The sequence below is a fragment of the Podarcis gaigeae genome (assembly GCF_964106915.1).
Source record: "Podarcis gaigeae genome assembly, chromosome: 2".
In the NCBI taxonomy this organism is placed as follows: domain Eukaryota; kingdom Metazoa; phylum Chordata; class Lepidosauria; order Squamata; family Lacertidae; genus Podarcis; species Podarcis gaigeae.
In genome coordinates this window covers 73,179,175-73,206,237 of record NC_139679.1, presented here as the reverse complement: position 1 = coordinate 73,206,237, position 27,063 = coordinate 73,179,175, and the positions used below count along the sequence as shown (strand labels likewise).

The 27,063-nt window shown below is 42.3% G+C and overlaps 1 protein-coding gene and 1 long non-coding RNA gene across 8 annotated transcripts in view; one reads left to right on the top strand and one right to left on the bottom strand.

The window, feature by feature from the left end:
* The window catches only part of CACNA2D2 (calcium voltage-gated channel auxiliary subunit alpha2delta 2), a 520,700-nt gene extending 501,087 nt beyond the window's left edge, over positions 1 to 19,613 (top strand). For 4 of the 5 annotated variants that reach the window (XM_083726521.1, XM_083726520.1, XM_083726519.1 and 1 more), the window contains 10 exons: positions 122 to 216; positions 1,583 to 1,630; positions 2,148 to 2,219; positions 3,342 to 3,494; positions 4,676 to 4,728; positions 5,849 to 5,904; positions 6,575 to 6,698; positions 7,877 to 7,986; positions 10,598 to 10,686; positions 12,266 to 19,613. In XM_083726521.1, the coding sequence (XP_083582647.1) occupies positions 122 to 216; positions 1,583 to 1,630; positions 2,148 to 2,219; positions 3,342 to 3,494; positions 4,676 to 4,728; positions 5,849 to 5,904; positions 6,575 to 6,698; positions 7,877 to 7,986; positions 10,598 to 10,686; positions 12,266 to 12,394 (929 nt within the window). In that variant the 3' untranslated portion in view covers positions 12,395 to 19,613. The remainder of the gene's footprint in view (positions 1 to 121; positions 217 to 1,582; positions 1,631 to 2,147; positions 2,220 to 3,341; positions 3,495 to 4,675; positions 4,729 to 5,848; positions 5,905 to 6,574; positions 6,699 to 7,876; positions 7,987 to 10,597; positions 10,687 to 12,265) is intronic. The other variant, XR_014561165.1, reaches the window with a different exon arrangement.
* The window catches only part of LOC310838859, a 63,143-nt gene that overhangs the window by 34,994 nt on the left and 1,086 nt on the right, over positions 1 to 27,063 (bottom strand). For all 3 annotated transcript variants that reach the window (XR_014561174.1, XR_014561175.1, XR_014561176.1), the window contains exon 3: positions 19,677 to 19,731. This is a non-coding gene — a long non-coding RNA (uncharacterized lncRNA). The remainder of the gene's footprint in view (positions 1 to 19,676; positions 19,732 to 27,063) is intronic.

The following is a 27,063-nucleotide window of genomic DNA, read 5'->3' as shown; positions in this document are numbered from 1 at the left end:
ATTCTTTAGGGGGAGCCATGGGCTTTAAATGTGTGATGTCTATGCAGCCCAGGTTTTTAGACAAAAAAAAGATGATGACATTTTTCTAACCTGAATATCTTTTTTGCTTTTCCCTTTCCAGTGGTTGGAGTGAAACTTGACCTGGAGGCATGGGCGGAAAAATTTAAAGTCCTTGCAAGTAACCGAACAGAAAGGGATCAGCTGGGGACACGAAGAGTAGGTGGTGAAAAATATGCTCTTGGAAAAGGATCTGGGATTTTGCATTTTGTAGATAACATGGTTGGAACTGGGGAGCACTTGCAAGTCCACTTTGCATCCCCAGTGCTGTCCTAACACTGCAGCAGAGCGGTCACCCTTGCCACTGACATGCCAGGTTCCCTCTGGCAACAATGAATGAACCCCCAGAGGCAGTGCTTTTTTTTTCATTTTGACTCAAGAAAATCACCATTTTATAGTTCAAATCAGGAAAAATAAATACAGTAAATGGACAAAAGTACAAAGATTCACAAAATGTTTAGTGGTATGCATACCCCTGCACCCCCCAGAAAAAAGCACTGCCCAGAGGTTATATATCTATATCTATCTATATCTATATCTATATCTATATCTATATCTATATCATCTTTGTATCTATCTTACTGTTCCTGAAAGAGGTGGTTTATCATCCTACTTCATAACACTTTTTTGCCCCTCCAGTTCATTTTGAGGATCCTGAATGCTTAAAACATTAAGATGCTAAAATTAGAGACACTTTAATATATCTGGGGGAGATATTCCATAAAGAAGGGCCCACCAATAAAACAAAGACATTTCTGGTAACTACCAGCCTAGTTTCTAAAAGGTGAGGCTCCTAAAACTGGGGTCTCAGAGGAAGTTAAAGAACAGCAAGGTTCATATGAGAAACGGCAGTCTGTCAGATCTACTGACCTCAAGTCATCTAGAGCTTTGTAGGACAAAGACAAGGCAGCACACTGAATTGTGCCTGAAAACAAGTGAAGACCACCAAGGTATAGTCCAAGCAGTGAATCCCGTTGCCAGTCCATGTTAGTGTTTTTTCTGCTGCTGCTGCTGCTGCTTCTTGCTGGCACGTTTCACTTCTATTTCTTAGAACGATTTTCAAACCACTTTTAAGACGGCTTTTTTACTAGTTACATTTTCTACCACTATGGATCTCGACGTGAACAATCCATGTGCTGTTATTACTGTTCTCAGCAGGAGTGGCTTCAATCCTGCAAAACTGGTCTGGCACCCTTCTTCCCCGCCCTCCTCCCCTGCCCTGTCTTTAACCTTGGGTGGACAGAAGCAGATCTGAGAGAATTGATTATTACACTCCATTTTACTCCGACTGGACAGTCATCATAATTCCCCACGTACAGCACACTGTAGCAATCTAAACATTACCAGAGTATATATAAATGTTGCCAAAGCTGTCTCTGTTCTCATTTCCTCACAATTTCCTTCTAACTGTAGAACCTGTTCCTCTTGTGATTAGGAAGGGTGTGGATGTGTGATTTAAGTAAGTCAGTTTTGAGATGTGTTTAGAACTCTCTTGGTGTCATTGCCTTTCTTCTTTCATTTCCAGTGTGACCCCTCCACAGGCTGCGAGATGGACTGTGAGGCTAATTACAAGGTAAACAAAATGGAAAATAAATGGAAAATAACCGGGCCTTTTTGCTGATTGTTACATAGCGACTCTAACTGCTTATTGTAGTGTATCCTTAGCTGCTTCCTAAACCAGAAAACTGTCAGAAATCCTGGTGTGGGGTGAAGCAGTCGCCTTGGGCGGCATAAGCCAAAGAGTCAACACCCTCATGGGCACCACCTCCAGTGGATAAATCGTGCCATCAATGGCATCAGTTTGACAAGATCTTGCCTCGGGCGGCAAAACAAGGGGTGCTGCCCTGTGCATGTGTATGTGTGTATACACATACACATACCAAGCTTTGTTTCCACCACCTTTATTCCCTTGCTCTTAGACTACCCTGATCCTTAAACACATGTGAGCACTATAAATGTTTATAGAATGACAAGGAATGCTCAGTTATGGTTGCCTTTGCTCATTATGGAGACAATCAGGCATGTAGACTAATGTCTAAACCAGAATTTAGAAGCCACTGCAAAACACAAAGTATTGTTCAATCTTTCAGGACCTCCTTTGTGTTCTCATCGATGATGGGGGTTTTCTGGTACTTTCCAACCAGGAGGATTACTGGTTCCAGGTAAGCTGTGCTTTTTCTATAGCAGGGGTAGAGAACCTCCAGTCCACAGGCCAAATTAGGCCCAACAAGGGTAACAATTTAGCTCATCGTTTCCCCAAAATCACACCTACTTGTCACACACCCAATGTCATATGCAATGCAAGGTGTGGGGCAGATAGAAATGCATATATGTACAATGCAGAGCTTGGCAAGCAAGGCTTGTTGTCAGCCCCAGCCCCTAGGTAAAGGAATGCTTGCTAACAAGCCCACTGAGATCAGCTACACTACAGAATTCCTGGCTGTGGGTACCATAGGGCAGCCAATCCCTGGGATTTGCTATAAGCCCTGATCAGCTCATATTCCTTTGTATCACTGGTTTGAATGCAAGTGGCTCAAACCAAACCCACAAAGGGGAGTAATTACTTTGGGTCATCTAACATCATTATGATATCAGACAATTGACACATGGAGGACCCCAGTTGCCAACATGCATGTTCAGAAGCTTCCTACAAGTTTAGCAGAGTTTATACATTGCTCCCATTTCTATTGGGCTGGTAGCATTACTGCTAATGCTCACAAGTATTTTTGCAGCACCCAACCAATGTCATAGGCATTATCAAAATGCCAGCCACTACTTTAATCCAGATTTCAATGGCTATGTTCTACCTCCATTTTTTAAAAAAGAAAGATAGAAAGAAAGAAAGAAAGAAAGAAAGAAAGAAAGAAAGAAAGAAAACCAAATAGAAGTAGGCATTGTCCTTCCCAAAGAAAGCATAAATTTCCATTCTTCCCATTGTCAAGCATGGTGACTTGGTATAAACACATACACACATAGAGATACAGGGTGGAAAAGACAGTGGAGAGATGAATGATTAAGAGGAAGGACAAAAATCCACACGGCTGAGATGCATTCCATCAAGCTCTGCCCACTAGTTTGGACAGCAATACTAACAAATATAGTGATTGGGGGGGGGGGGAGAATCCATGGAAGCTGAAGCACCAAACTTGCACACAGAAAAATCTGATCATTACCCATCTGCAATAAAAGGTCCCTGTTTGGAAGCACCCATGGTTGGAAAATGCATATAATCGGCTTGATACAGCTTAAATGAATTATTTCATCCTTTTTTTTTCCTTTTCCAGGTAGGGAAGTTCTTCAGTGAGGTCGACGCTCACTTGATGTCTGCTCTCTACAACAACTCGTTCTTCACACGCAAAGAATCCTACGACTTCCAGTCAGTCTGCGCTCCAGAACCTCCGAGCAATACGGGAGGGGCTCCGCGTGGGGTGTACGTGGTGAGTGGGGGCTCCCATGCCGTGAAGAATGACCTGAAGGTTTCAGCATTGTGCATACAAGTGGGGATTTGCTTGACAGGTGGAATTATGTAAACACAGTAACCACAGTATACTTAAGGCAAAGAGAAGAATTGTCACCTGTATCAATGCAATGTTTAGGAAGGATGAGGATTGTTGAATTTTTAAATTAGGTGAACATTACTGTTTGTGATACATTGGTGTATAAACAAGAATTTTGTTTGAGTACTGAAATATGGCTGATAACAGGAATTCCAAAGAGATTTTGCAGGCCACTGCTAAGGAAACAAAACAGGGCTGAAATTTGGGAGGTTTTTAAATACACACACACACACACACACACACACACACACACACACACAAATTGTGGCATACATTGTAATTGGTGGTGGCTTGAATATTCTCCACACATGGTGAGTGAACTGGAGAGTGAGTAGCTTTTGCATATTAGAGCCATCACATCAAGTGGTCTTTCAAGCAACTTCCCACACGGTGGCTCAAAGGTAAGAAATGGCCTTGGTCTGTCAGTGATGCAGAGGGTGGAGAATCCAAACAATGTCTACCTGCTATCTAGCAACACTTCTTTTCCCCATACATTTTGTACAGTTGCATCTGAGTGCAGATGGAGTTCAGTTTTAAATTGGTAATTCATCACTATTTCTTCTCGTAAAGTCATTTCATTTTCTTCTATTCATGGACCACAAGAGAGGTCTGGTAGTTTACTAACCACAATGAGTCACTGAGATGTTTCCAAGCTCCTGATCTTTGTCTATTACTAGTAAAATCAGTGCTAGGTATATCAAAAACTGTATTATGAGAAAAGTGATGCCAGGCAAGGCCATCTAATCACAAATATTGCATGCCTGGGTGTGCTTGCAGTGCTCATGAGTAGGGTTGCTCTGGCTCTTTGTGAACCTCGTCTTCTCATGAACCAATGGGTCCCTCTGTAGAATTATTTGTGTATTCTCTATCAGTGGCAAAGCACCATTAGATGCAGATAAATGTGGTCAAAAGATTAGGTTTTTCAAAACATTACAGAATCCTGCCTCTGGGCTTCATGTTTGATCCTTAGCATATGAATAGCTGCTACAACACATTGAGCTTGAGCTAACAGTGGTATTTTTCTGTTAACAACCAAATTTCCCTTATCCCTTTATGTCCAGCCAACAATGGCAGATTTCCTGAACCTGGCCTGGTGGACTTCAGCAGCTGCATGGTAAGCCTTTCTTTTGCTCTTTACTGGATAAGCTCTTAGAGCAGGACAAGAATGTCACACATTGGGCCACTCTGCACTACACATAATAGTAAGAGAACCCACATCTAGAAGTATCTGGTAGAATAGTTCTAAGGTTGTCAACATTTCAACAAGTTCTGCAAAGATCTAAGTCAAAGTCCATTTAGGTGGTCTGTAGAATGGTTGCAGAACTATTAAAAATATCTGTACTTTCCCACTGTACTTGATTTATTTTTCCCCATGACAGAAATTGATGCCATCTTAGCCTGAGCTGGATTATCGAACATAATTTTCATTATTTGACTTTTTACCGGCCAGATAATGGAGCCATTTTCAGCAGCTAGGGCCCATTATTTTTATTATATGGTGTAGATTTTCACCATTATGTTTTGTTTTTCTTCATGTTTATTCCAGGAGTGAAATGCTTGTGTTCCCCCCAAAAAAAATTCGTACCACCCTACCATGCTAGCGTAACATGGTTTCATCAGCTGTGTATGCATGGGTTTCATTAGATGCAACTCAGCTAACCTACACCTGTTGTTTTATTTGACATAGATAGTCGACTTTGTGCTTGTAAGGGTGTCATTGCTTGGAATTAACCATGGAAGGAAAGCTGTGTCTGCTTCTATACAGTACATAATGTAAATATCAATTCGTAGCTGTTAACAAAAAAAGAAGCACCCTAAACAAAATTGCGACTATATTTATGTCCAGCCCTGCCTCCACCCACTTGCACCCCTCTTGTAAACTGACAAACATGACACCAAACTTCAGAGCTCACATTCATCACATTAGAAAGGGAAGTCTTTTAAAATTGCAATTATAAGCCTTGTTTTTTAGTTAAAAGACTGAAAACCATTAAAAAGGCAGCACTATGGTAAACAAAAACAAGAAAGTTTGCTAAGACTCCCAACAATTTTTAAGTGGCCCACAAAAAAGTCTGAGAACTACTGATCTTGAGGTTCCTTGCTTCTTTCTACCCTTTTGGCCTAGAAAAGTGAGACTTCATATCTTTTTGGTCCCATAAGCCAAGGAACTTATTTGGGTTGGTGACCTGCATTTGTTTTCTTCACCTAATAGCTCTGCTGTTTTCTTCTATAAGGTCTCTGTTTCAGCAATTCTTGTATGGACTAACCTACAATAGCTGGTTTCAAACAGGTAAGCTCCCTACTGCATGCATCTGGAAGCAAGTTTTCCTCACATTTAAAAAGTTTTTGTGTGATTAGGGGTTTTTTGGCAACAGGTATGCAGGTGTAAACATCACATGAATGCAAAAACTTGGGTCATGTGATATGGCTTAATTTCTAAATAAGAGGTATGGAGTTGATCTTCTCTGAAAACCATACTTGGGTCCTGTTACATGGGAGCTGTTTCCCTGTCCATAGATATGCAGAGAATAATTGATTTATTTGTGTGTTTTTAGAAAGGAGGAGACAATGGCATTCTGCCCACGTGTAATGGCACGCTCTTCTAAATAAGTGCTGTGCAATTCCTATTGTGATAAAAACAGCAAGGTCAAAAACTGTAGCCCTACCAAGTCAAAATGTCACCAGCCACCACTGTGCAGGTGCCATACCTATAATTTACACACAGGTTAAAAAACCCCTCCCCAGGTGCTGCTATTCCCATGTAAATAGGTGGGAACTGCATTTAGGAATTTATTTTTTTTAATCCCCTGACATGTCTGCAAGCCCTATAATTAACATAATGTGTGGTTAAAGCCCTTAGACACAACATTAAAGGAGAACAGCTAATTTAGATTATTCGGGAAGGATAAATGTTTGCCATTTCCATTATTTCTAACTGTATGTATTGTGTGTCCAAACAGAGGATGTTGCAGCTGACAGCATGGAATCCAAGGAGACCAGCTGCATCATGAAGCAGACCCAATACTATTTTAGCACAGTTGACTACACCTACAACACCATCATTGACTGTGGAAATTGCTCCAGGTCAGTGGGAGATGTCCCTGCTATAAAGATTCATATTAGCTGATCAAAACTGTTGGTCCCTAGAAGGTGGTAATCCCTTCTGGCTCAGGTCTCTTTTAAAGTAGGGTTAAAAATTATCACCAGAATTAGTAGTATAGAAACTAGTGAAGGGCAGTGAGTGGTATTTGGCTAAGATACAAGAGATCCTGGTGGAGTTATGCAAATAGATTGCTTTCCAGGAACAGGCAATATTGGTCTGAATTGGGGGGGGTGTATCTACACTACAGATTGATATCATTTTTATACAGTTTTAACTATCATGGCGCTAAAAAAAATAAAATCCTAGGAGTTGAAGTTTGGACAGATTCCTAGCTGCCCTGCTCAAAGAATTCCAGTTATCTGGTTGCCCTAGGCAGAAAGAATGAATACTAAGCCAATTAGAATATTAAACCAAACCAAACATGGTGTCAAATGCCTTATTTTAAAAGCAAAAGTAGATGCCACAGGAGGCTTGGGGGCAATCAGGAGCAGGACCATGACTAACCTGATATATACACTAACCACCATTCTGATGAAAATCACCCCATTCCAAAACTGTTGTTTACATTGTGAGGGAAGCTCCGGCTGACAGCAACTGGAAATAGGAGCTGGGGTTGGGGGGCATTCATCAGGACTGCAGTGGTGGAGGAAAAAGTTAAATCCTTTCCCTACAGTCTTGGTCTCTCCCCTGCCCTGTGGTGACTAATTGTTTAAATAAAATAAGCAGTCACATTAGGTGTGAGAACACATTTAAAATAAGCTGTATTTTGGACCTAAATGCATATGATGGATAATGCCGAGATAAGTAAAGAAGCAAGCATAATCATGGCCAAAAGTAAATTGTATATTGCTATATTATTAGTCCTGTTTCCCTTCCAAATACACAAGAGTGGGGCCTGATCCTTCTTCCACTGCCAGTTGCATGCATTTAGAAAGGTAAAAAGTAACAAATTGCACACACATACAGCTCTTATCTGATGCAGTTTGCATATATTTTGTATTTGGGCATGTGTAGTTTTGCCATAAGGCCAAATGTAACTTTAACCTTTATTTTATGAGCTGAATTGTTGTAATAATCTGCGGTAAATAGAAATAGTACTAAATCAGCATGATAGCAGCACTTCCTCCTTTCCCCACGCCCTTTTCTTTTTCTTCCCTAGGCTATTCCATGCACAAAGGCTTGCTCGCACCAACCTTCTGTTTGTTGTAGCAGAAAAGCCAATATGCAGCCAGTGTGAGTCCACCAAGCTTCTCCAAGCGGAGATAAAGGGTATCCTTTGCTTCTCAGCTCTGCTGCATGATGCGGTATCAGGTTCAACATAATGGGCCCAACCACATTGGAACCCTTCCCTCCCCTTCTCCCCCCTGCCTCGGCATTGCAGTGTTGTTTTTGTTGAGAGTGGAATTGCTGCTCTGTTTCTACATGCCAATGAATATTGGACTGTATTCATTGCGCAATTCCATGGCCCATAGCAACATTTAGAGTGGGAGGTGCATGAAATGTGGGTGGTGCTTTTCAGGTCACATGGGCTGTTCCAGGGCACACCTCCACCTCCCCATTATCAGTTGGCATGCACATATGAAAATACTTACCTGTGCTAAGTCTTAATGCAAGCGGTGGGGTGTGAAGTCCCTTTGGGTGATAGGTAGTTGATAGTTTCTTTTCCCCGGAATTGAGATACCTACACACCTTTGTACATGCATGTTTTGCTTCATAACCTTCCTTCCAGGAGAGCTAGAAATTTCTTTTTAAAACGTGTGGCCCCTTTATAGGCATGGTTCCTGGTGCAATCTGTTTATCAAACTGGCTGAGCTCTGGCTGATCAGGACAGGGCAAGGTGGAGTCGAAAAACACTCTACAGTGGTACCTTGGGTTACAGACACTTCAGGTTACAGACGCTTCAGGTTACAGACTCCACCAACCCAGAAATAGTACCTCAGGTTAAGAACTTTGCTTCAGGATGAGAACAGAAATGGTGCACCGATGGCGTGGTGGCAGCGGGAGGCCCATTAGCTAAAGTGGTACCTCAGGTTAAGAACAGTTTCAGTTAAGAATGGACCTCCAGAACGAATTAAGTTCTTAACCCGAGGTACCACTGTAATGTAAAAAGTTAAAGCTTTATTAATCATAATATAGCAGTTAGTGCTCTTAACCCCGCAATATGCTCAAATTATGAATAAAGTCACCTAACATGCGTTCATACTTACAAATGCACAACCTGGGTGGCTGGTTCAAGTGTAATGTGTTGATGAGAGACCAGTGCCTCTGGGTGTCTGCATGCCTGCCTCAAGAGTCTGCTGTGGATCTCCAACTTGCTTTAGTTTTGGGGTGTTCTTATGCCTCAAAGGTCACCACACATTTTCACTACACTAGACTGTCACATGGACAGAGAGACCATAAAACTATAAACCATGTTGCCACTGGCAGAACCAAAAGAAAAGTTATACTTCCTTCTTATCTGGCAAATAGGCCCTTGGCTCTCTCCAGGGTGGCTGATATTACATTGCACAGTGTTACATATTGCCTGTTAGCTAGGCCCAGACTTGCTTTGGCTGCTGTTATGTTATGGCGATTACTCACTCCAGTTGCTTCTCACTCCCACAGCACTCTCTTCCTTCCCTGTAAAAGGAAATTACTCTCACACATTCACACTCTAGGTTCCATTGGATTTATGGCTTAATTATACTCAAATAGCAGAAAGACCAGAAAAAGTCACAATAGCATTAGGCCTTACAAGCCAGGTTAGTTACATAAGAAACATTAAAGTAAATAATTGGAAGTTCTCTCTTGCATAATACTAGAACCTGGGGCTAGCCAACAAAGCAGAATGTTGGAGGATTCAGGACAGACAAAATAAAGTATTTCTTCACACAGTTAAACAATTGAATTTGCTACTACAAGATGTAGTGATGGTCATCAATTTGGGTGGCTTTAAAAGGAAACTAGACAAATTAATGGAGAATATCAATGGCTATCAATTATTATGGCTGTATACGGTCTGTATACCAGTATCAGATCTGGTCTGCCTCTGAAAATCAATTGCTGGGGAACATGAGTGGGGAGAGTTCTGCTGCACTCATGCCCTACTTGTGGGGTTCCCAAAGGCATCTGGTTAGCTACTGTGAGAACGGAATGCTGGACAAAATGTGCCTTTGGCCTGATCCAGCAGGCTCTTCTAATGTACTGTCTACACATGGTTGCATATTTTCCTTTCATGCCTACCAGTAGGTAGGGATCCTCGTGGGATTCTGTTCATGTGAATTTAATTTGAAAATGAGAGTTATCACATGGTATCTTTCTGATGAAGCATTAATAGACATGTAACAAAAAGCAGTGGATACGAATAAGCCGTTGCCCTCTCCCTGTGAAAAATTTCATGTCAGACACTGGCCACATCCACACTGCTGGTTTCTCCCATTACTGTAATGTTTTGTTTACTTGTAAATCCACACAATGCAGTCATGAGCCCCCAGTGTTTCCATGATTGGTGCCTCTTCAGTCCACCTCCCCCCCCCCCCCAGGTTTTGCAATGGTTTTCCTGTTTCTTGCACTATAGCTCTGCAAATATTCTGTGCTTGTGCTTGTTGGGTGGAAACATGGCCAGATTATAACAGTGCAAATGGAACAATTGCTGTGACACTCAGATATTATTTGATACTTTGAAGTTGGGTCAACCCCCAATCAGGCCCAAGGGGAAGGGGGAAGCTCAGGACCTGGCCACCCCTGTGAAAGGTCCTGGGTCTGATCCAGCAGGGCAGTTCATGTGGTTGCTAGTCTCCATAATCAAGGGCTCCTTTCTTTGACCCCACTCCTCCCCCTCTTTCATATCACTACAAGTGTATTTATTGCCTTGTGCTATATTTTCTTTGACACTGCAAAGCTCCACCGGGAGATCCCAATCAGTGTGAACTAGTAGACAAGCCACGGTATCGAAAAGGTCCCCACATCTGTTTTGACTACAATGCAACGGTAAGTAGGAGGACACAAGGAGTGCATGGATATATCTAAAGTGGCTTTGCTCCACTAGGAGGATAGCCTGGAATTTGAGAAACCCAAGGCTGAAGCTGTAGGCTAGAGCTTTGCTTGTCAAACCATTCTATTGATATGAAGGGCCATATCAGGGCTGTATGTAGGGGAGGGCTGCAGTTCAGTGGGAGAACACCTATTTACATGTACAGTGGTGCCCCGCAAGACGAACGCCTCGCAAGACGAAAAACCCGCTAGACGAAAGGGTTTTCCGTTTTTGGAGGCGCTTCGCTAAACGAATTTCTCTATGGGGTTGCTTCGCAAGACGAAAAAATCTTGCGAGTTCCCGCGGTTTTTTCTGGTTTTTTCCGCCCTTTCCCTAAGCGCTAAGCCGCTTATCAGCTGTTCCGCTGATAAGCCGCTTCTCAGCTGATCGCTAAAAGCCGCTAGACCGCTAATAGCGCTAATCCGCTAAGCTGTCAATGGGCTTGCTTCGCAAGACGAAAAAACCGCTAGACGAAGAAAATCACGGAACGGATTAATTTCGTCTTGCGAGGCACCACTGTAGAAGGTTTGAGGTTTGATACCTGGCGCCTCCAAGTAGAGCTGGAGGAAATTCCTGTTTGAAATCCTGGAGAGCTACAGCCAGTCATTGTAGGCAATGCTGAGTCTGATGGACCGATGATCTGACTTTGTATAAGGCAACTTCCTATGTCCCTAAGGGATTCAGTCAGAGTACTGCTCGCAATAGGAAGCTGGAGTACCAGGCCACTAGTCCATCTACTCATCCCCTAGCCTGCTAATTCAAATGGCATATTTACTGTGAGGTAACACTTTGTCCCAGTGTAGCAAGATGCACTGCAAAGGGTGGAGATCAGGAACAAGCAGCCCAAAATATTGGGGGCACCCGCCCCCAATTTCCCAAAAAATTAGGGGGCAGAGGAGAGCAAGCATGGAGCCAAGCAAGGGGTGGCTTCAGTGGCCAGCTCCTTCTCCTCTGTTCACTTGCCACGGAGGAGAAGGAGGGCTGAAGCAGCCCCTCACTGGAGGAGCCACCAGCCGTTGAAGCTACACTACTGCTGCGTTTAGCTGTACTCCCCGGCTTCTCCCGACGGCCTGATGTTGCATGTGCAATGATGAGACATTGTGCATGTGTGATGTGACACATGCAGTGTTGCCCCCCTCTAAATCGCCTTCGCAAGATGGCACCTCTGGGAGGATATCTCTTTAATAAGGCACTCCTTTTCTAGTGGCAAAACCACTCTATTTGGGAGGTGGCACTATTTTTGCCAACTATTCCTTAGAGCTGATCTGGAAGTCCTTCTAATCTCACTGGGCTCTATCTTAAAAAAAAAAAAGAGAGATAATTTTCCTTTCTCATGCTTATAGGAACTGTGAGAATATGTACAGAGTAATGGACCTAGGATGGGAGATTGAAGTGTCTACTGAATCATAAAGACTATTGTGGTTCATGTTGAACAGCTTTTGAAAATCACATTGAAAAACATGCAGGGAAGTAACTTATCTGTGCCTATAAATGGAATGACCAAAATAATCTATCCTTTTTTTGTTGTTTCCATAGGAAGATACCTCAGACTGTGGAAGAGGGGCCTCCTTTAGACCTTCTTTGAGTATCTTGTTATCTCTGCAGCTCCTTCTCCTCTATTTGACTGCCAGTCGCCATCCGCTGCCCTTGGTGTCTTGCCTTTGAAACATCCATTTAGTCTAGCCCATTCATTTTTGCTTTGTGCACCATCTCCATTCCCTCCAGACTTGCCAGAAGAGGGCAGCTGCCTGGTCCCATCAACTCTGGTTACACCTTGGCACTCACTCATGAGGACCTTCTCTTTCGTCATTCAGAAGTCCAGAAGCTATTCTCATTGTTTTGTTTCTTGTTTCCTGTCATCCTCTCCTTGCCCTTCCAGTGTCTCTGCACAGCAGGTTGTGCAGGTTGAGCTCTGAGCAAGACTTTGGGAAGCACGAACCATTGCGACTTTCTCCACACAGTGAACATCCTTGAGCTTTGATTCATTGCTCCCCTTTCCACCCATTGAGCTGTGGCCAAATAACAAAGAACAGCGGCCTCGTAAGTTTTTTTTCCCCATTGAATCCATGGAATTCTGGGAAGACCTTTGCCAGTTTTCATCAGGATATGTCTTGACATTTTATTGTCTTAAAAGTATTTAATCAACAATGCTGACAAATTGCTATTCTGTTTGAAACAATTTACTTTCCCATCCCAGTCATGCAAACAGCAGCAACGACAAAATTATTCAATAGAACAGGAAAAACAATGGTATATTCTTGCCAAATTGGTTCTGTAGTCTAGTTTAACTTTTCAGCCAATTTAAATGGCTTATGAAACTCAAAAGTAATCCTAGGATGTCACCACGGCATCTCCATCCCACCCAGCTCTGTGTTTTCGAAGGCCATCGCTGCTGAATCTTTCATTAGTTAGATCCCATCTCAAATCAATTTTTGAATTATTATTTTTAGCCTGAGGATTTTAATCTAGAACTTTTTACATCTAATTTCCAAGCATTTTATCCTGACAAATTATAGTATTTGTTGTCAGCAACAAAGACACAAAAGAGAGAGAAAAAGAAATTGACTTGAATTTTATGGTCAGTATTATTTATTTAAACTAACTCACACCATACTGAGAGGATTTGGAGAGCAAGCAGGGGAGAAGTGTGTGTGTGAAGATCCTTAGGCATACTAGTAACCCATACATGGTTGAAGGTCACAGTGGCTCTCACTGTCTTTAGCAAAATGAATAGCAAGACAGAGTATTTCCAGTGGGCAAGAAACAGCCAAACCCCAGCAGTCCCTGGCTTCATTTTTTTCCTTGCCGAGCCTGTTCCCTGCGTGCCCCATAAATGTTTAAGTCCATCAAGAAAACAAGATGATCTCTTCTGCTCCCCCAAATCACTGTGAAGACTTCATTTTGGGATTTTTGAAGCATTCTACCCTTGAGGTGGACAAAGGGTGGAGCTGACCAAGTTAAAGATGACCTTCTTCCCAGTTCACACTGTCCCTTTTCTTCTAAAGGAAATTGTCCATCATGATTGGCAGCAACAATTTGTGCCAAACCAAGAAGGTGATAGGTAAAGGTTTTCTTCCTGGACTTTGTGCAGAAACCTGACTGCACTTTTAGAGTCCCTTCTATCCATGAAGTAATGGAATCACAGTGGTGGGCAATGGGCCACAACTAGAGCTCTAAATGCAGATGTTTTGCAGACAGCTAATTGTCTCCAGTGTCCATGCAGAGAAAGGTGAAAGAACTCTGCATCATAGTGAAGGTCATGATGACACCTGCCATTCACCTCCAACCCACAGATGACTTTGCAGGTACATATTTCATGGCTGGGAGGATTATTACTGAAAGCAGCCATATATACTGTTGGAGGTTTGAAAACAGGAGTAAAACTTGAATTCATCACCCAGTCTCCGCAAAAGCTGCTTGCTGTTGAGGGCAGGTTATCCAATTTTGTGCCTGTTATTTCTGCACATACAGTGATAAACATACCTTGCCACTTAATGAAAGCTTTTTCAGTCCCCAGAGAACTCAAAGATTTCTTTCTCTTCAGCCAAATATCCCCTCATGCATTGTCTCTGTACTCAGAGTAGCCAGCAAAGTGGGAAGGATCCTGTCTTGTTTCTGCTGAGTGTGATGTCAGAGCCACAATCACATATTGGGCAATATGAAGAGCAGCAGCACTATGCAACAGTGTAATGCAACTCCATCAGAAGGAAGCAGTTAAGTGCGCTGTCAATAACTGATGGCATTTCCTTGCAGAACAATGTGATGTGATAGGAGGATGAAATGTCGTGCATATCTTGGTGCACCTCATTTCGACTTCACATGCTCATTTCCTCAACCAAAATTCTCTTTCCAGTTAATCCAAATCTTGGCATACAACCTATTGTGAGTAATTACAATGTTGTGAATTCCATTTGCCTTGTTAGAAGGAACTCTAGAAAGCAAATAACGGTGGGACGGTTACTTGAACCTGTAAGTTTCTAGGCAAAGAAAGTTTGCTCAACAATGTGTGTGAATGGGAACTTTCTGTAACCCTGGTTTGGTGCTTCAGTACTAAGCCAAATTTTTAGAGAAAGTCTCTTGGAAAAAATGTAGCATGCCAAACTCCTATGCTGGTTACATCACAATTTATTGTGCAGATTCTGGTGGCCCCAGAGTGAGTGTTAAGGTGTTTCATTGCAAGGCAAATGGCAGGAACCCCTTTGGGAGGTTTTGATTCGCCCAAACAGTCCCAAAGAAAATGCTGCAATGCACTACAGGTGTATCTTCAGAGAAAGCTGAAAATGGATTTTTGCGCTCCTGGTCTGGTCTGGTTTGAATGGGGGTAAAAAACAGGTCACTGCTGTCATATGCAAGGTAGTAGTACAATGTAAATACATGAAAGAGGTAACTTTGTTGTAGAAAAAAATCATTTGAGAGATCTGGAAGCAAACCTTTAGCACACACATTGAGGTCATTTGCTTTCCTTCTAGTGATCCCTGTTCTTGAGATCAGAAATAGTTTCTTAACCTTTCAAAAACCAGCTCTGTCCCAAATCCACTGTCTACATACCCCCTCCCCTGTCCTACCCTAAATGCCCTATGTTCCAAATCATCAATACTGTCTGAAAGAACCTTCTCCTCCAAGTCTCCCACTGTTCTTCCCCAAGCTGACTTATATACACAATGATACCACTGGTGCTAAGGTTAATAGTTTTGCTTCATTGGCCTTGTGTAGATTTCTAGAGAAGCAAACTGGGAAGTTACAAATAGCTCCAACTCTACCAGACACACAGTAGAGAGAGACAGAACCATTACTCCTTGAGTAGACTTCCAGTAATAATCAAGTGTACTAGTTGTGGGTACAGTCCCAGTATCTTGCTAGTCTCTTCTGAGCAGAGACTGCCAAATTGTGCCAAATTGTGTGATTGTTTTTTTGTGATGTGAGCAACTGTCTATGGTGTGCTTGGCTGAAATCCCCCAGGTTCATTCCCACTTTGGTCTGACTAAAAGCATAGTCTTCCCCGACGCCACTTTGTCTGTGACTGTTTGGCTAGTGCTCTGGAGCCACCATATGTTCATAGGGTGAACTTCATTAGTAGGAGAGATTCAGGGATGGAGAAAGTTGGAGCATAGATTGGGATACGGCAGTGCCTGTCAGCTGAATGAGAGATGGTTTCATAAAAAGGGCCTTGCCCCACTTTGGAGCACTTTAGACCACAAAAAGTATGGCTACCATCTCACAGTCACTCAATACCTGGTTTACTATCCACTGGGATCAAATCAAGGTCTTTGTGTTGGTGTTTGAACTGTGACTTAGAGAGGTGGTTTTCAAACTTGTACACGGCTAACAGAGCCTCATTACAAATTTTCCAGGCATATTCCACCGTTCATTTATATCGGCAGCAGTGCTGGGAAGGTTAGCATTATGCCCAGAACAGCCAATAATGGAAATAAAGAAATAATAATAGCAACAGCTCAGTGTTTTGCATCCATAATTTGTACAGCTATAACTTAAAATCGCCATCATTCCTCTCCTGGTGTGAACCTGTTTCCGGCCACTTTGCTGCAAAAAAGGCATACATACCACTGATTTGACCACAAATTCAATTCTCGGGCCTGCCCCTCCCCCACCTTCAGGTGGGATATCCACTTTTAAAAATTTATATTTTAAAACATATGTATCTTTCTGCAGTTAACTCCCCCCCCCCCTTTTAAATTTAATGTAGGAACTGTGTTTTAAAGGTTGAAATGTTAGCGTGATTTTGGAGCATCAGTGGTTCCAGTCAACCAGGGCTATGCACAGCTAGCTTCTGCTCCAACCATGTAGAGATAGTTTCCTTTCCCTGAGCTCAACCCGGGTAAGAAAACAATACACCTGAACAAAGTACAGTAAGCAGGCAAGGGCAGATTTAGGGCAGTGTGGGCAGTGCGGCCACAGTGGACACACATCTCAGAAAGGTGTCTTCTCAAAGCCCAGTAAGCACTTGCCCAGCTTCAGGAAGGGTTCTGACAGGGTTCCAAGAGTCCTCCTGCCTCCTTCTGAAAGCCAGGCAAGTGCTTACCATGCTTTGGGAAGGAGGTAGGAGGATTCCAGGACAGTGTCAGAGCCTTGCGCCTCCAGCCTTGCATAGGGACAGGGTGGCTTATTACCAGTGTCCCTCCCTGAAACAGGCTTATACAGGTGGTTCAGCACTCAAATCCTAGACATCTGTATGCACCCTAAGGTTTTTTAAAAAGCTGCTCTACTTCTCACATGTGGTTACAACTGGTAGCAAAGGTGTAAGACAGAAAGATGTGTAGGTGCTGCTGGGGGGTGGGCAGGAACAGCTGTGCTGGGTCAGAGCAAAGGACTGTATAGTTGAGCATCCTGTTTCTCAGTGGCCAATCAGATGCCTTTGGGAAACCCCCAAGCACATCAATTCAGTAGCACTCTTCCACTGACGTCCCCCGGCAACCAGTATGCCGAGTCATCTTGCATCTAATACTGGAGATAATACGGAAGAGTTTCTCGAGATCCATTCTAGCCATGACGTGCTAGCAGTTGTTCAACATTGTCCCAATGTTGTAGTCTCCCAGTGACATAGTCTCCCAGTGACATGCAGTGGTTCTGATGACTGCTACCTAAACTTGTGGAACTCTTGCTTTCCTACTAGCTTAGATTTCAGTGAATCCTTGCTGGTGATGCTGGCATTTGTTCAACTGAAACTGTGGTGCGTTAAGCCTCCAGTCCACCTTATGGAGATTAGCTTTGTCTGTTTCTGCATTTCCATGCAGCACATCTATCCTTGTTACAGCTTATAGACCTTCCCAACACCTGGCTTTGGTTTGTCAGAGAGGAGTGAAGACTGCTGAACAGAGAATGTTGGAGATGGAAAGGAAGATGTCCAGTAGTCCAACACCAGACAGAGCACAGATTGCAACACAGCACATTTTCCACTTGGAGTACTTACCCACATCACACCTGGATACCAGGGCATTCAGCCTCTTGACTGACTGGTCAGGAGATCAGTACCAGATGTGCTGGAGATGCTGCACTGCTCCCACACCATTCATTTCTATTTGTGGAAGCCATGTCAGATGTCACTGGGTCAGAGCTAAGGCAAAAGGGAACTGGGGTGGAAGACCCTCTTTCCTATCATACAGTCCAATAGCACCCCTCCCTCACATTTTTCACAATGGTTATATGAATGAAACAAAGGCCTTGTTTCTCTAGGTTTCAAAGCCAAAGCAGGCAAATATTTTGATGGTGAACTTTTCCTAAGATGAGAAAATGTTGCCCTATTTTCAATGCAAGTGGATGATTCCTTTTTATTTTTAAGGTTGTTGTTTGTGCATGAGTTGATGGCATCCCAATATGTGCAAGTCTGAAGATGGGTAGAACTTGTGCTGGTTTATTTCCCTGCCGCAGTAGTGATATTTGCCATTTTAAGAATGAGATCTCCTGGTTTTATGTATAAATGAGTGTACAAGACTGATCTACGCAACAACCAGCTCTTTCCAAATAGCTTAGAAATATAAATAAGGGCTGGGAAACCCATTCCCAGCACAACTCAGATTATCTGTAGGGTGTCCTAGAGTCCCCCTAGGTCAGAACTATGCCCCCACCAGTCAGAATCACCCATGGGTTGCCTGTAAGACTGTCTCAATTTCAGCTTTGTCTGCTGACAGATGGGGATGGTACAAAGACAAATAGATTGAGGGAAGCCAAGAGCATGATGGGGTTGCTTGCCTTTTATCTCTAACGTAGAAAAATGAATAACCTCGCAAATCATAGTACCTATCTTATAATAGGAAAGGAATGGAAATAGCTTCCCAAGCTCTTAGAATGAAGAAATAGTTCTGGGAGCATAAAATTGGAGAGCCTAAAGGAATTTTACCATGAAGTACTATATCTGAAATCGGCACGGAAAGACACAGAGAAACAGCAAGGAGATTGTGTGTGTTATTGTGAACTTGGGTTGACCATCAAGGTGATTTTCTGAATCCTGGAGAGGACCTTGAAGGAGAATGAAGCTGTACAAGATGATAGTCTGTAGGTAGCAATAGACTTGCCCAGTACAGGAAAGTCTGTAGAATGGAGAAGCCTCTAAAATATTTTGAGATTGCTGGTCATTCCCAATAAGGCATCCTCCTAGCAGATCTCAAAGGGCTGAGTGAAGGCTAGTTCAGGCTTCCCTATGTCCCAGTCTGTTCTCACATGTGACTAGCAGTACTGGTGAGACATAGAAATGATTCAACCCACCTCACATGCTTTGTCCATTTTAAAATCCATTTGAGCAAAACAATTTGTGGTAGGGTAGGTGGGTGGGAAAGGGAGGGGGGTCCATGAAAACCCTGAACATGGTCTTGGAAGTTTGACTCCAGAGCCAAGCGGGCAGGGAGGAGATTCACTAATAATGACAAGGTTGATTAAAGGTCATTTTGCTTGTAGCTTTTTCAGTGTGTGTTTGGTTATGTCTATGGGAACTGTGCTTTGACCAGATGGCTGGCTCTGTGTTACCAGGAGTGTGTGTAAATCTGTAGTCTAGTCGGGTGCTGCTCATTTGAGAAAAATGGAAAAAAAAACAAATATACATAATTATAAATATATATATATATTATATTATATTTTAAGTTAAAAAACAAAAGGGAAAAAAGCAAAACATGAAGTAGCTGTCCTTATAGCTGCTGGGATCCAATTCCTAACATTCTTCATCTGAAAGTTTTGTTCCCCCTACTAATTCAAAAAGGGTTGTTTTTTTTAATTATTATTTGAATCTCTTTTTTGTTGTACAGAAGAGTTGGAAAATTTTAAAAAAGACTAAAATCTTTGTAAAATATTGTGTGCGTGATTCCTTGTAAAATATTTTCAAATTGTTTATTACAGAGGATCAGTTATTAAATAATGTTCATATTTTCACTTCAAATGTGGTGGCTCTTTTACTGGTTTACATTTACAACGCATTAAGAATGGTTAGATAAGTAGGTACCTTTCTGGTCTTGTGTTCTGATGTTTACTGTTCCGAGTTTCTCACGTTGCAAATCCTAATGAGGAAAATAGAAAAAATAGTAAGGATCAATAGAGTTGAGCTGAAAGTTCTATCTCAAACTGTGACGTAGCTTCAGAACTGGGTGAGGGCGGTGAGAGATTTGATTCCTAACCATACTTCTCTTTCCAGCCCTCTGTAAGCCTCTACTTTTGACCTGGGATAGACCATTTCAGAATTCTTGCTGGTTAAATGAGATATGGTAACTAATCCCCACAGGGGGTTATTCACCCTACTTGGCACCAGCCAGTGGAACACAGAAGTGTCTTGCCACTAGAAAGCAGCTTCTTTTATAGAAGAGAAACTTACCCAAAGAGATGGTGTTTAAGACACTTCCCACTTCCTCTCTAAGGAAGATCTTAGTGTGCCTTCTTAGTGAATGGATTCAGGATTATGGAAAAATGACCATTAACGGTGATGATATCAAGACAAATAGAAGAACATAAGAGTCCCTTGGATGAGGCCAGTGACCCATCAAGTCCAACACTCATTCTCAAACTGACCAGCCAGATGCCTATGGGCAGCCTACAACCAAGACCAGAACACAAAAGCACTATCCCTTCCTGCTGTTTTCCAGCACCTGGTATTCAGAAGCGTACAATGCATGTAGCACATAACCATCAAGAAAGAAGAAAAGTGAATACAGAAGCTGTGGGACTCAGGTTCTTTCTGATTCCGGCCCGACTCACAGGGATCCTGAGCCAGCTGGGCAACTGTATGTTGCTTCCTTCCCCCAACGATGACGACTGCTACTACTACTACACACACACCAGAAACAGGAGAAGGGGTAAGCAGGTGTCTGTGTTCCTTGGCCCTGGCCTACTAACAGGCCCCTGACACTGGTCTAAGATTTAAAATATTAAAATGGTTGCCTAGAGCTTTCAAACAACCTGGAAATGCTTTTATTTGATGTACCTCCTAAAACACACACAAACTGCATTACTTTCTCAGAAGCTCTGCCATATGCTGGGAGGTAAATAGATAAAATCTACACTGATTGTTTGTTAGCAGGTCCTCCTGGAGTCACACAAAGCTTTGCCAAGCTTGGCTGGTCACATATACAGGCTGATCACTGGGGATCATACAAAGATATGACTTCAAAATATAAAGGGTCATAGCCAATGCTACAGCTCCACTGGTACACTGGAGCTTCCATTCCATTTTTTGGGGGGGGGGAATACAATCGGGATCAGATTTTGGGGTGTGAATGTGGAGGAGAGGAAATGGAAGTCCAATTGCACCAGCACATCTACGCATGGAGAACATTAGATGCCATCCATAGTAGCAAAGCCACTTAACACAGGTGGAGTCCAGAGAGAAAAGTCCTGCTAACACTTTCCTGAGGATAACTGAATAAAAACAGTATAATTTGAGAAGAAGAAGAGTTTGGATTTGATATCCCGGCTTTCTCTCAAGGAGTCTCAAAGCAGCTAACATTCTCCTTTCCCTTCCTCCCCCACAACAAACACTCTGTGAGGTGAGTGGGGCTGAGAAACTTCAGAGAAGTGTGACTGGCCCAAGGTCACCCAGCAGCTGCATGTGGAGGAGCGGAGACGCGAACCCGGTTCCCCAGATTACGAGACTACCACTCTTAACCACTACACCACACTGGCTCTCAAATAAAGAGGTTTTGTCTTTCTTCAGGCCTTATTTATAGCAGATGACATTTAGCTAACATACAGAGGTAAACTCCTTCAGAACTACACAGCCAATCAGGGCATGTACTATCTCAGTGAGCATCATGCCACTCTGCCTGGTTGCTAAGCAACACTACCCGTTCCCATCTTGGTTAGGTGACTTCAACACTGACATAATTAAACCTTAAGTTAAAACTGAATGGTCCCTGCTGTTGCACTTCCAACAAGTATCATAAAATTGGACATTTTCAATAAACTGTTTCTTCAGAGGAGGTTAATTATTGCCACCAATCTCAAGAGAGGTTATTAGGTGAACAGTGTTGTGTAAGTATTATCAGATTTGCAGATATGCACACACAAAGAAATATTTACTAGCCTGGTTGTCAAGTGCTGACTCACATCTATATTAGTCATTTATTGTAACACACTGATATCCTGAAAGGTGGGGGAAGCTATCTTTCAGCAGGAAGAGGAAAAAATCAGTATGTCTTTGCTCACCTGAGTTTGGCAATCTTTATCATGTTTCTGTTAAAAATTCACAAAGGAAACTGACTCAGCTGTTTTATTAAAAACACCTTTGTCCCCATGCAATAAATAAGGTGTCTACAATTGAGTGCAAGAAAAGGATAAATGAGAATTCCTGAAGTCTAGGACCTATATTTATTTAATGGCAGACAAATCCAAGGAACCAATCTAGCTCCTGCAGAAGCCAGTGGAAAGATTCTCATGCATTCATCCAGATACAGGGTAAGATCCAAATGAGAAGGGATGCAAATGCTTGAGGTTTCAAAAGGGATAAAAGGAGCCCTTCAACCTGACAGTTACCCCATAAATAATACAGTGGTATTATTAGAAATAGTGCTTCAGGTTAAGAACTTTGCTTCAGGATGAGAACAGAAATCGTGCTCTGGCGGCATGGCAGCAGTGGGAGGCCCCATTAGCTAAAGTGCTGCTTCGGGTTAAGAACAGTTTCAGGTTAAGTACGGACCTCCGGAACGAATTAAGTACTTAACCCGAGGTACCACTGTACTCAGAAACAGACTGTAGATCTGGGGTCAAGATAAATTCTACCGGGTGCCTCCACTTCTGGGCCTTTAGCCAGTGTTAGAAACTCAGATATATAAACTATAGGCCTGGGCAACGTATCAATACAGCTTCAGCCGGTGGTAAAACCACCACCACTCCCAAGTCCCTCTGCTACCAGCACCGCTTTCAACATCCGACTGCTGGTAGCAGAGGGACTTGGCAGCAACGGTAGTTTCACCTGTGGTATATTGCCAGGTGAAACTGCTATCACTCTGCCCCTCATACCTTAGAGGGAGGAGCAAGCTGTATTGCTGGGCTGATGCAGCTTAGTCCTCCCTCGGCTTCTTTAAACTGCTCCCCCACCCAGTTGAGCCATGGAAAGGAGCCCCAACGCTCCTCCCACTTGCCCACCAGCAAGGGGTGCACTGGGGCTGGCTCTGCTGGGGATTGGGAGCCCTTCTGCACCCCAGCTAAGGCAAGCTGCGTTGTCCCAGCCCATGAGGCGCTAGGGTGAAACCGCCTCAGCTCCTGCAGTTTCACCGGCACCTCGAGGGCTGAGGCCAGTGTAGCTTGTTTTTTCAGCACTGCAGTATACTGCTAGATCACGATGTTTAGCTGGTGATACACCGCAATGTTGAAAAGCTGATATTGCCCAGCTAATCGCCAAATGGCACCTTAACCCTAGGTTATGGTTGCGACAATGGAATGTCTAGGCGCCTTTTTTCTGATGGAATTTACTATTATTGTTGTTCATTTCTATAATGCTTTATATTTTAAAGAATGAATATCAAAGTGGTTTATTATACATTAAAAATCAAATAAAACAATCGAGAAAAAAACAAATTCAAGCTTCAAGGAAAGTATTTCAGATCCTTCTCTAAGTGACATTTTGCTTTCCCCAATGACCAACCTGGCATCCAGAGATCTCCATGTGGTTGCAATTGGACCCTTGCCTGTCGCAAAATGCATCTGTCACCTGACTAGTTTGTAACACACCCTTTAGCTACCCACATTCTCTGTTTGCACAAAACAAATACATCATGAATACATAGAGATCAACAATAAAAAGAGAAAGAAACTGCATGGGAATAAAATGAGACAGAAAGTGAATTGACATTGTCAAAGACAGGCCTAGTTAAGAGATCAGAACAAACCACCAAAGAATTCAGGTATAAGGAAGCCTGAGAATAACCTATGCACATTGACAGCTCTGTCAATTCACACTACACTGGGGCCTTCTTACATAAGTCAAAGCATGCCCCAATTACATTTCAGCCTTGTGTGGTGCTTAATAATAATAATAATGGCATGATAACTTCTCTGCACATGATAGACAGGACAAACACAATGGAAATAATAGCTGTGCCGCTCTATACCGCCACTCCCTTTTTAAATATACACAGCTGTGTGCCTCAGAGGGTGTACACAGCTTCCAAAGTGAAAAAAACAAACTAGATTAACAGTATAATCCTGTGTATCTTTACTCAGAAGCAAATCCCACTGTGTTCAGTACAGGTTATGTCTAAGCCAGGCATGTCCAAAGTCCGTTTCGGGGGCCTAATCCAGCCCATCAGTCGGTTTAATCCAGCCCCTGTGGCAGTTTATTTCCTGGGGTAAAATCCTAAAAAAAAACCTCAACAACTTTGGTTGGCCCTTTGGTCAATCCTCACAGCCCTTCACTTCATCAAATCTGGCCCTCTTTGAAAAAAGTTTGGACACCACTAGTCTAAGCAGACTAAACTTTTTTTTAAAAGCCGTTTACTGTTTTGGGTCACTTTGAGTCAAAAAGTAGTATGCAGATAAACAACAATATTATAGGCAAAATAAATAAAATAATAATAAATAAAATTTTATTTATATCCTGCCCTCCACAGCCGAAGCCGGGCTCAGAACGGCTAACAACAGTAAAGTAATACAGCATTCTAAAATCAACTCATTCTAAAATCAGTAGTTAATTATCATAATGGGATGACAGCAGCTTTAATAGTGTTTGCAAGAATGAAAGAAAAGGGGTATGTGTTTGAGTTGTACTGTTGCAATAGCTCTTCTACAGAAGACCACAAAGCTACAGAAGACTATTCAGAAAAATATAATAAAACTTTGCAAAAGACCAAAATAATGCAGACCTGTATTTGTGGAATGGTGTTTGTAGTGTAAATGATACTATTAGTGCTTTGGAATTTCAACTACCCTTCCTGATCCTGCCACACATACACACAAAACATACAGGTTTGAAAACTCTGTGTAATCAATGAAAAACGTACAAAACTGAACTCATCCAAAAACTCCTGGAGACAAGAGAGCAGGGTGCCACTGAAACAAGTCCCAGATTAAAGATAATTGCAAAAATATTTTCTCATACCAGCTGTTGAGTATTTTGTTAATGCTAAAACAAAAAAAATTCAGTAGCACCTTAAAGACCAACTAAGTTAGTTCTTGGTATGAGCTTTCGTGTGCATGCACACTTCTTCAGATACCCGCATGCACACGAAAGCTCATACCAAGAACTAACTTAGTTGGTCTTTAAGGTGCTACTGGAAGGAATTTTTTTTGTTTTGACTATGGCAGACCAACACGGCTACCTATCTGTAATTGTTAATGCTAGTAACTGAAGTCTATAGAGAACTTGAGTAGAATTAATCCACAATCAAGTTTGCAACTAACAAGCATTCATAATTAGGTCCATCATTTCTTTCATTTCACTGGATCACAATTCCACTTTAAATTAGGACTGTATTGTGATGACTAAAACACTGGAAGAAGAGGTGCTAAATCAGAAGGATGTGGACTGCAGAGCTGTTTGCACACCACATAGACTAACAAAGTATCTAAGGGTGGTATCCAATGCTAGTCCTACTCAGAGTAGACCAGTTCAAGATAACAGACATGACTAATGCAGGTTTTTCACTTTTAATGGGTCTATTCTGAGTAGGGCTTCTTTGGATACAACCCTCACTAATATTACTTTATGATTACATGCTGAAGGAAATGCAAATTCGAAATGAGAAAAAAAAATATTGAATTCAAGGACACTGTGATAAAACCATATTTTGAAGTCTGCACACTTGTCAGCCACCGTCCCCCTTAACCACGCATGACACTTTACTGAGATAATGAAACAAGGTGTGTTGAACATTCGAAGAGTGCTATGCAAATGTTATGTATTATGACGTCAGCCCCAGTGCACACTTTAAACCTATACAACACTGGCTGCTGTAGGGTATGTCACACACAAGATAGAATATTTGCTATGACATAGAAAATATAGCCACTTTTCTCCTGTTGTGTGAGAAGGCATTATCTTCCCATAGAGAAACACGTCAAGAGATATGCAAAGGCCTCAATCTTTGGGGCTGGCTACTTGGTAGCATCCTGGCTTATCCAGTCCTTGGAGAAACAATGAAGAAAAACTGGTTTCTTGGCTGAGTCTTTTGCAGCAAAAACCACAAAGAGTACTGTATTATGGCAGATTAACTTCCGCAGACAAAATGGGCTCTGGCCCACAATTTTGTCCATCTTACACTTTGCTGATTTCTGTTTATGTCACATGTATTGCTGTGTGTTTCCAGACACTAAAAAACAAAGTCATGTATCACTTTTGCTATTGACCAGACTCCATGTTTGTAAGAAAGTAAGCAGGAGGCTTTGTACTTTTGTGCCTATGCCTTTGCATTCTCTACCTAGAGAGCCTTCCATCTCTTCTTACAAGCAACTTTACTAGTTATCTCATAAAGGTATTTACCTCAGACATACTTGGGAAACAAAGTTCTACACTCCATTTTGCATTGTTGGCACACAAACTTTTTAGTAATTATTACATCCACCAGCGAATTCCTTCATGAGAAATAGAGGGTGGCATATTGGAATACAAAATAGCTTTATGAAACTTAAACAGAAACTACGTATTGCAAAACAGAAATGGGGTTCCTATGTTTACCTTATAACACTAATACAGGAGAAGGGAGAATCAGAGAGGGTGTTTCACCTTTTCGCCTGTAACCTAATGCTCCATTGCAACCCCCTCGCCAAAAAAATTTCTCCCAGTCAGCTTTGACATCACACATAAACTGAAGGGGGAAGAGTTGCAGGGAGGATTTACAGTTGGGGAAAGGGTTAAGCAACCCTATCCTGCCCACCATTCCTTCCATTCCTATGTTTAAAAGGTTGGCATGTACTTCTGTCCTCAGTTACTTTGCTTTTAAATGAGCTTTTTTAATTTAAAAAAATAAGTTGTCTAGTTATCCTGAATTGGTAACATTGCTCTAGCTACTATGAATGGTATGAAATGGAAAATTAAACGCTCCTTAAACACACACATTGCAGTCATTGTAAAGTGTATATTTTCCTGTTCATTTCTGTAGCAGAAACATGATAAACTGCTTAACTCTCCTACTTGTACAATGTCCAGTCCAATTCTATGAACAGAGCATCTATAGGACGGTAGCCCTAAGTGCCTGAACTTGGCTGGATAGTGCCGTTTTTTTCAAAATTAAACTCTTGAATGTTTAGAGCCAGTGTGGTGTAGTGGTTAAGAGTGATAGACTCATAATCTGGGGAACCGGGTTCGCGTCTCCGCTCCTCCACATGCAGCTGCTGGGTGACCTTGGGCCAGTCACACTTCTCTGAAGTCTCTCAGCCCCACTCACCTCACAGAGTGTTTGTTGTGG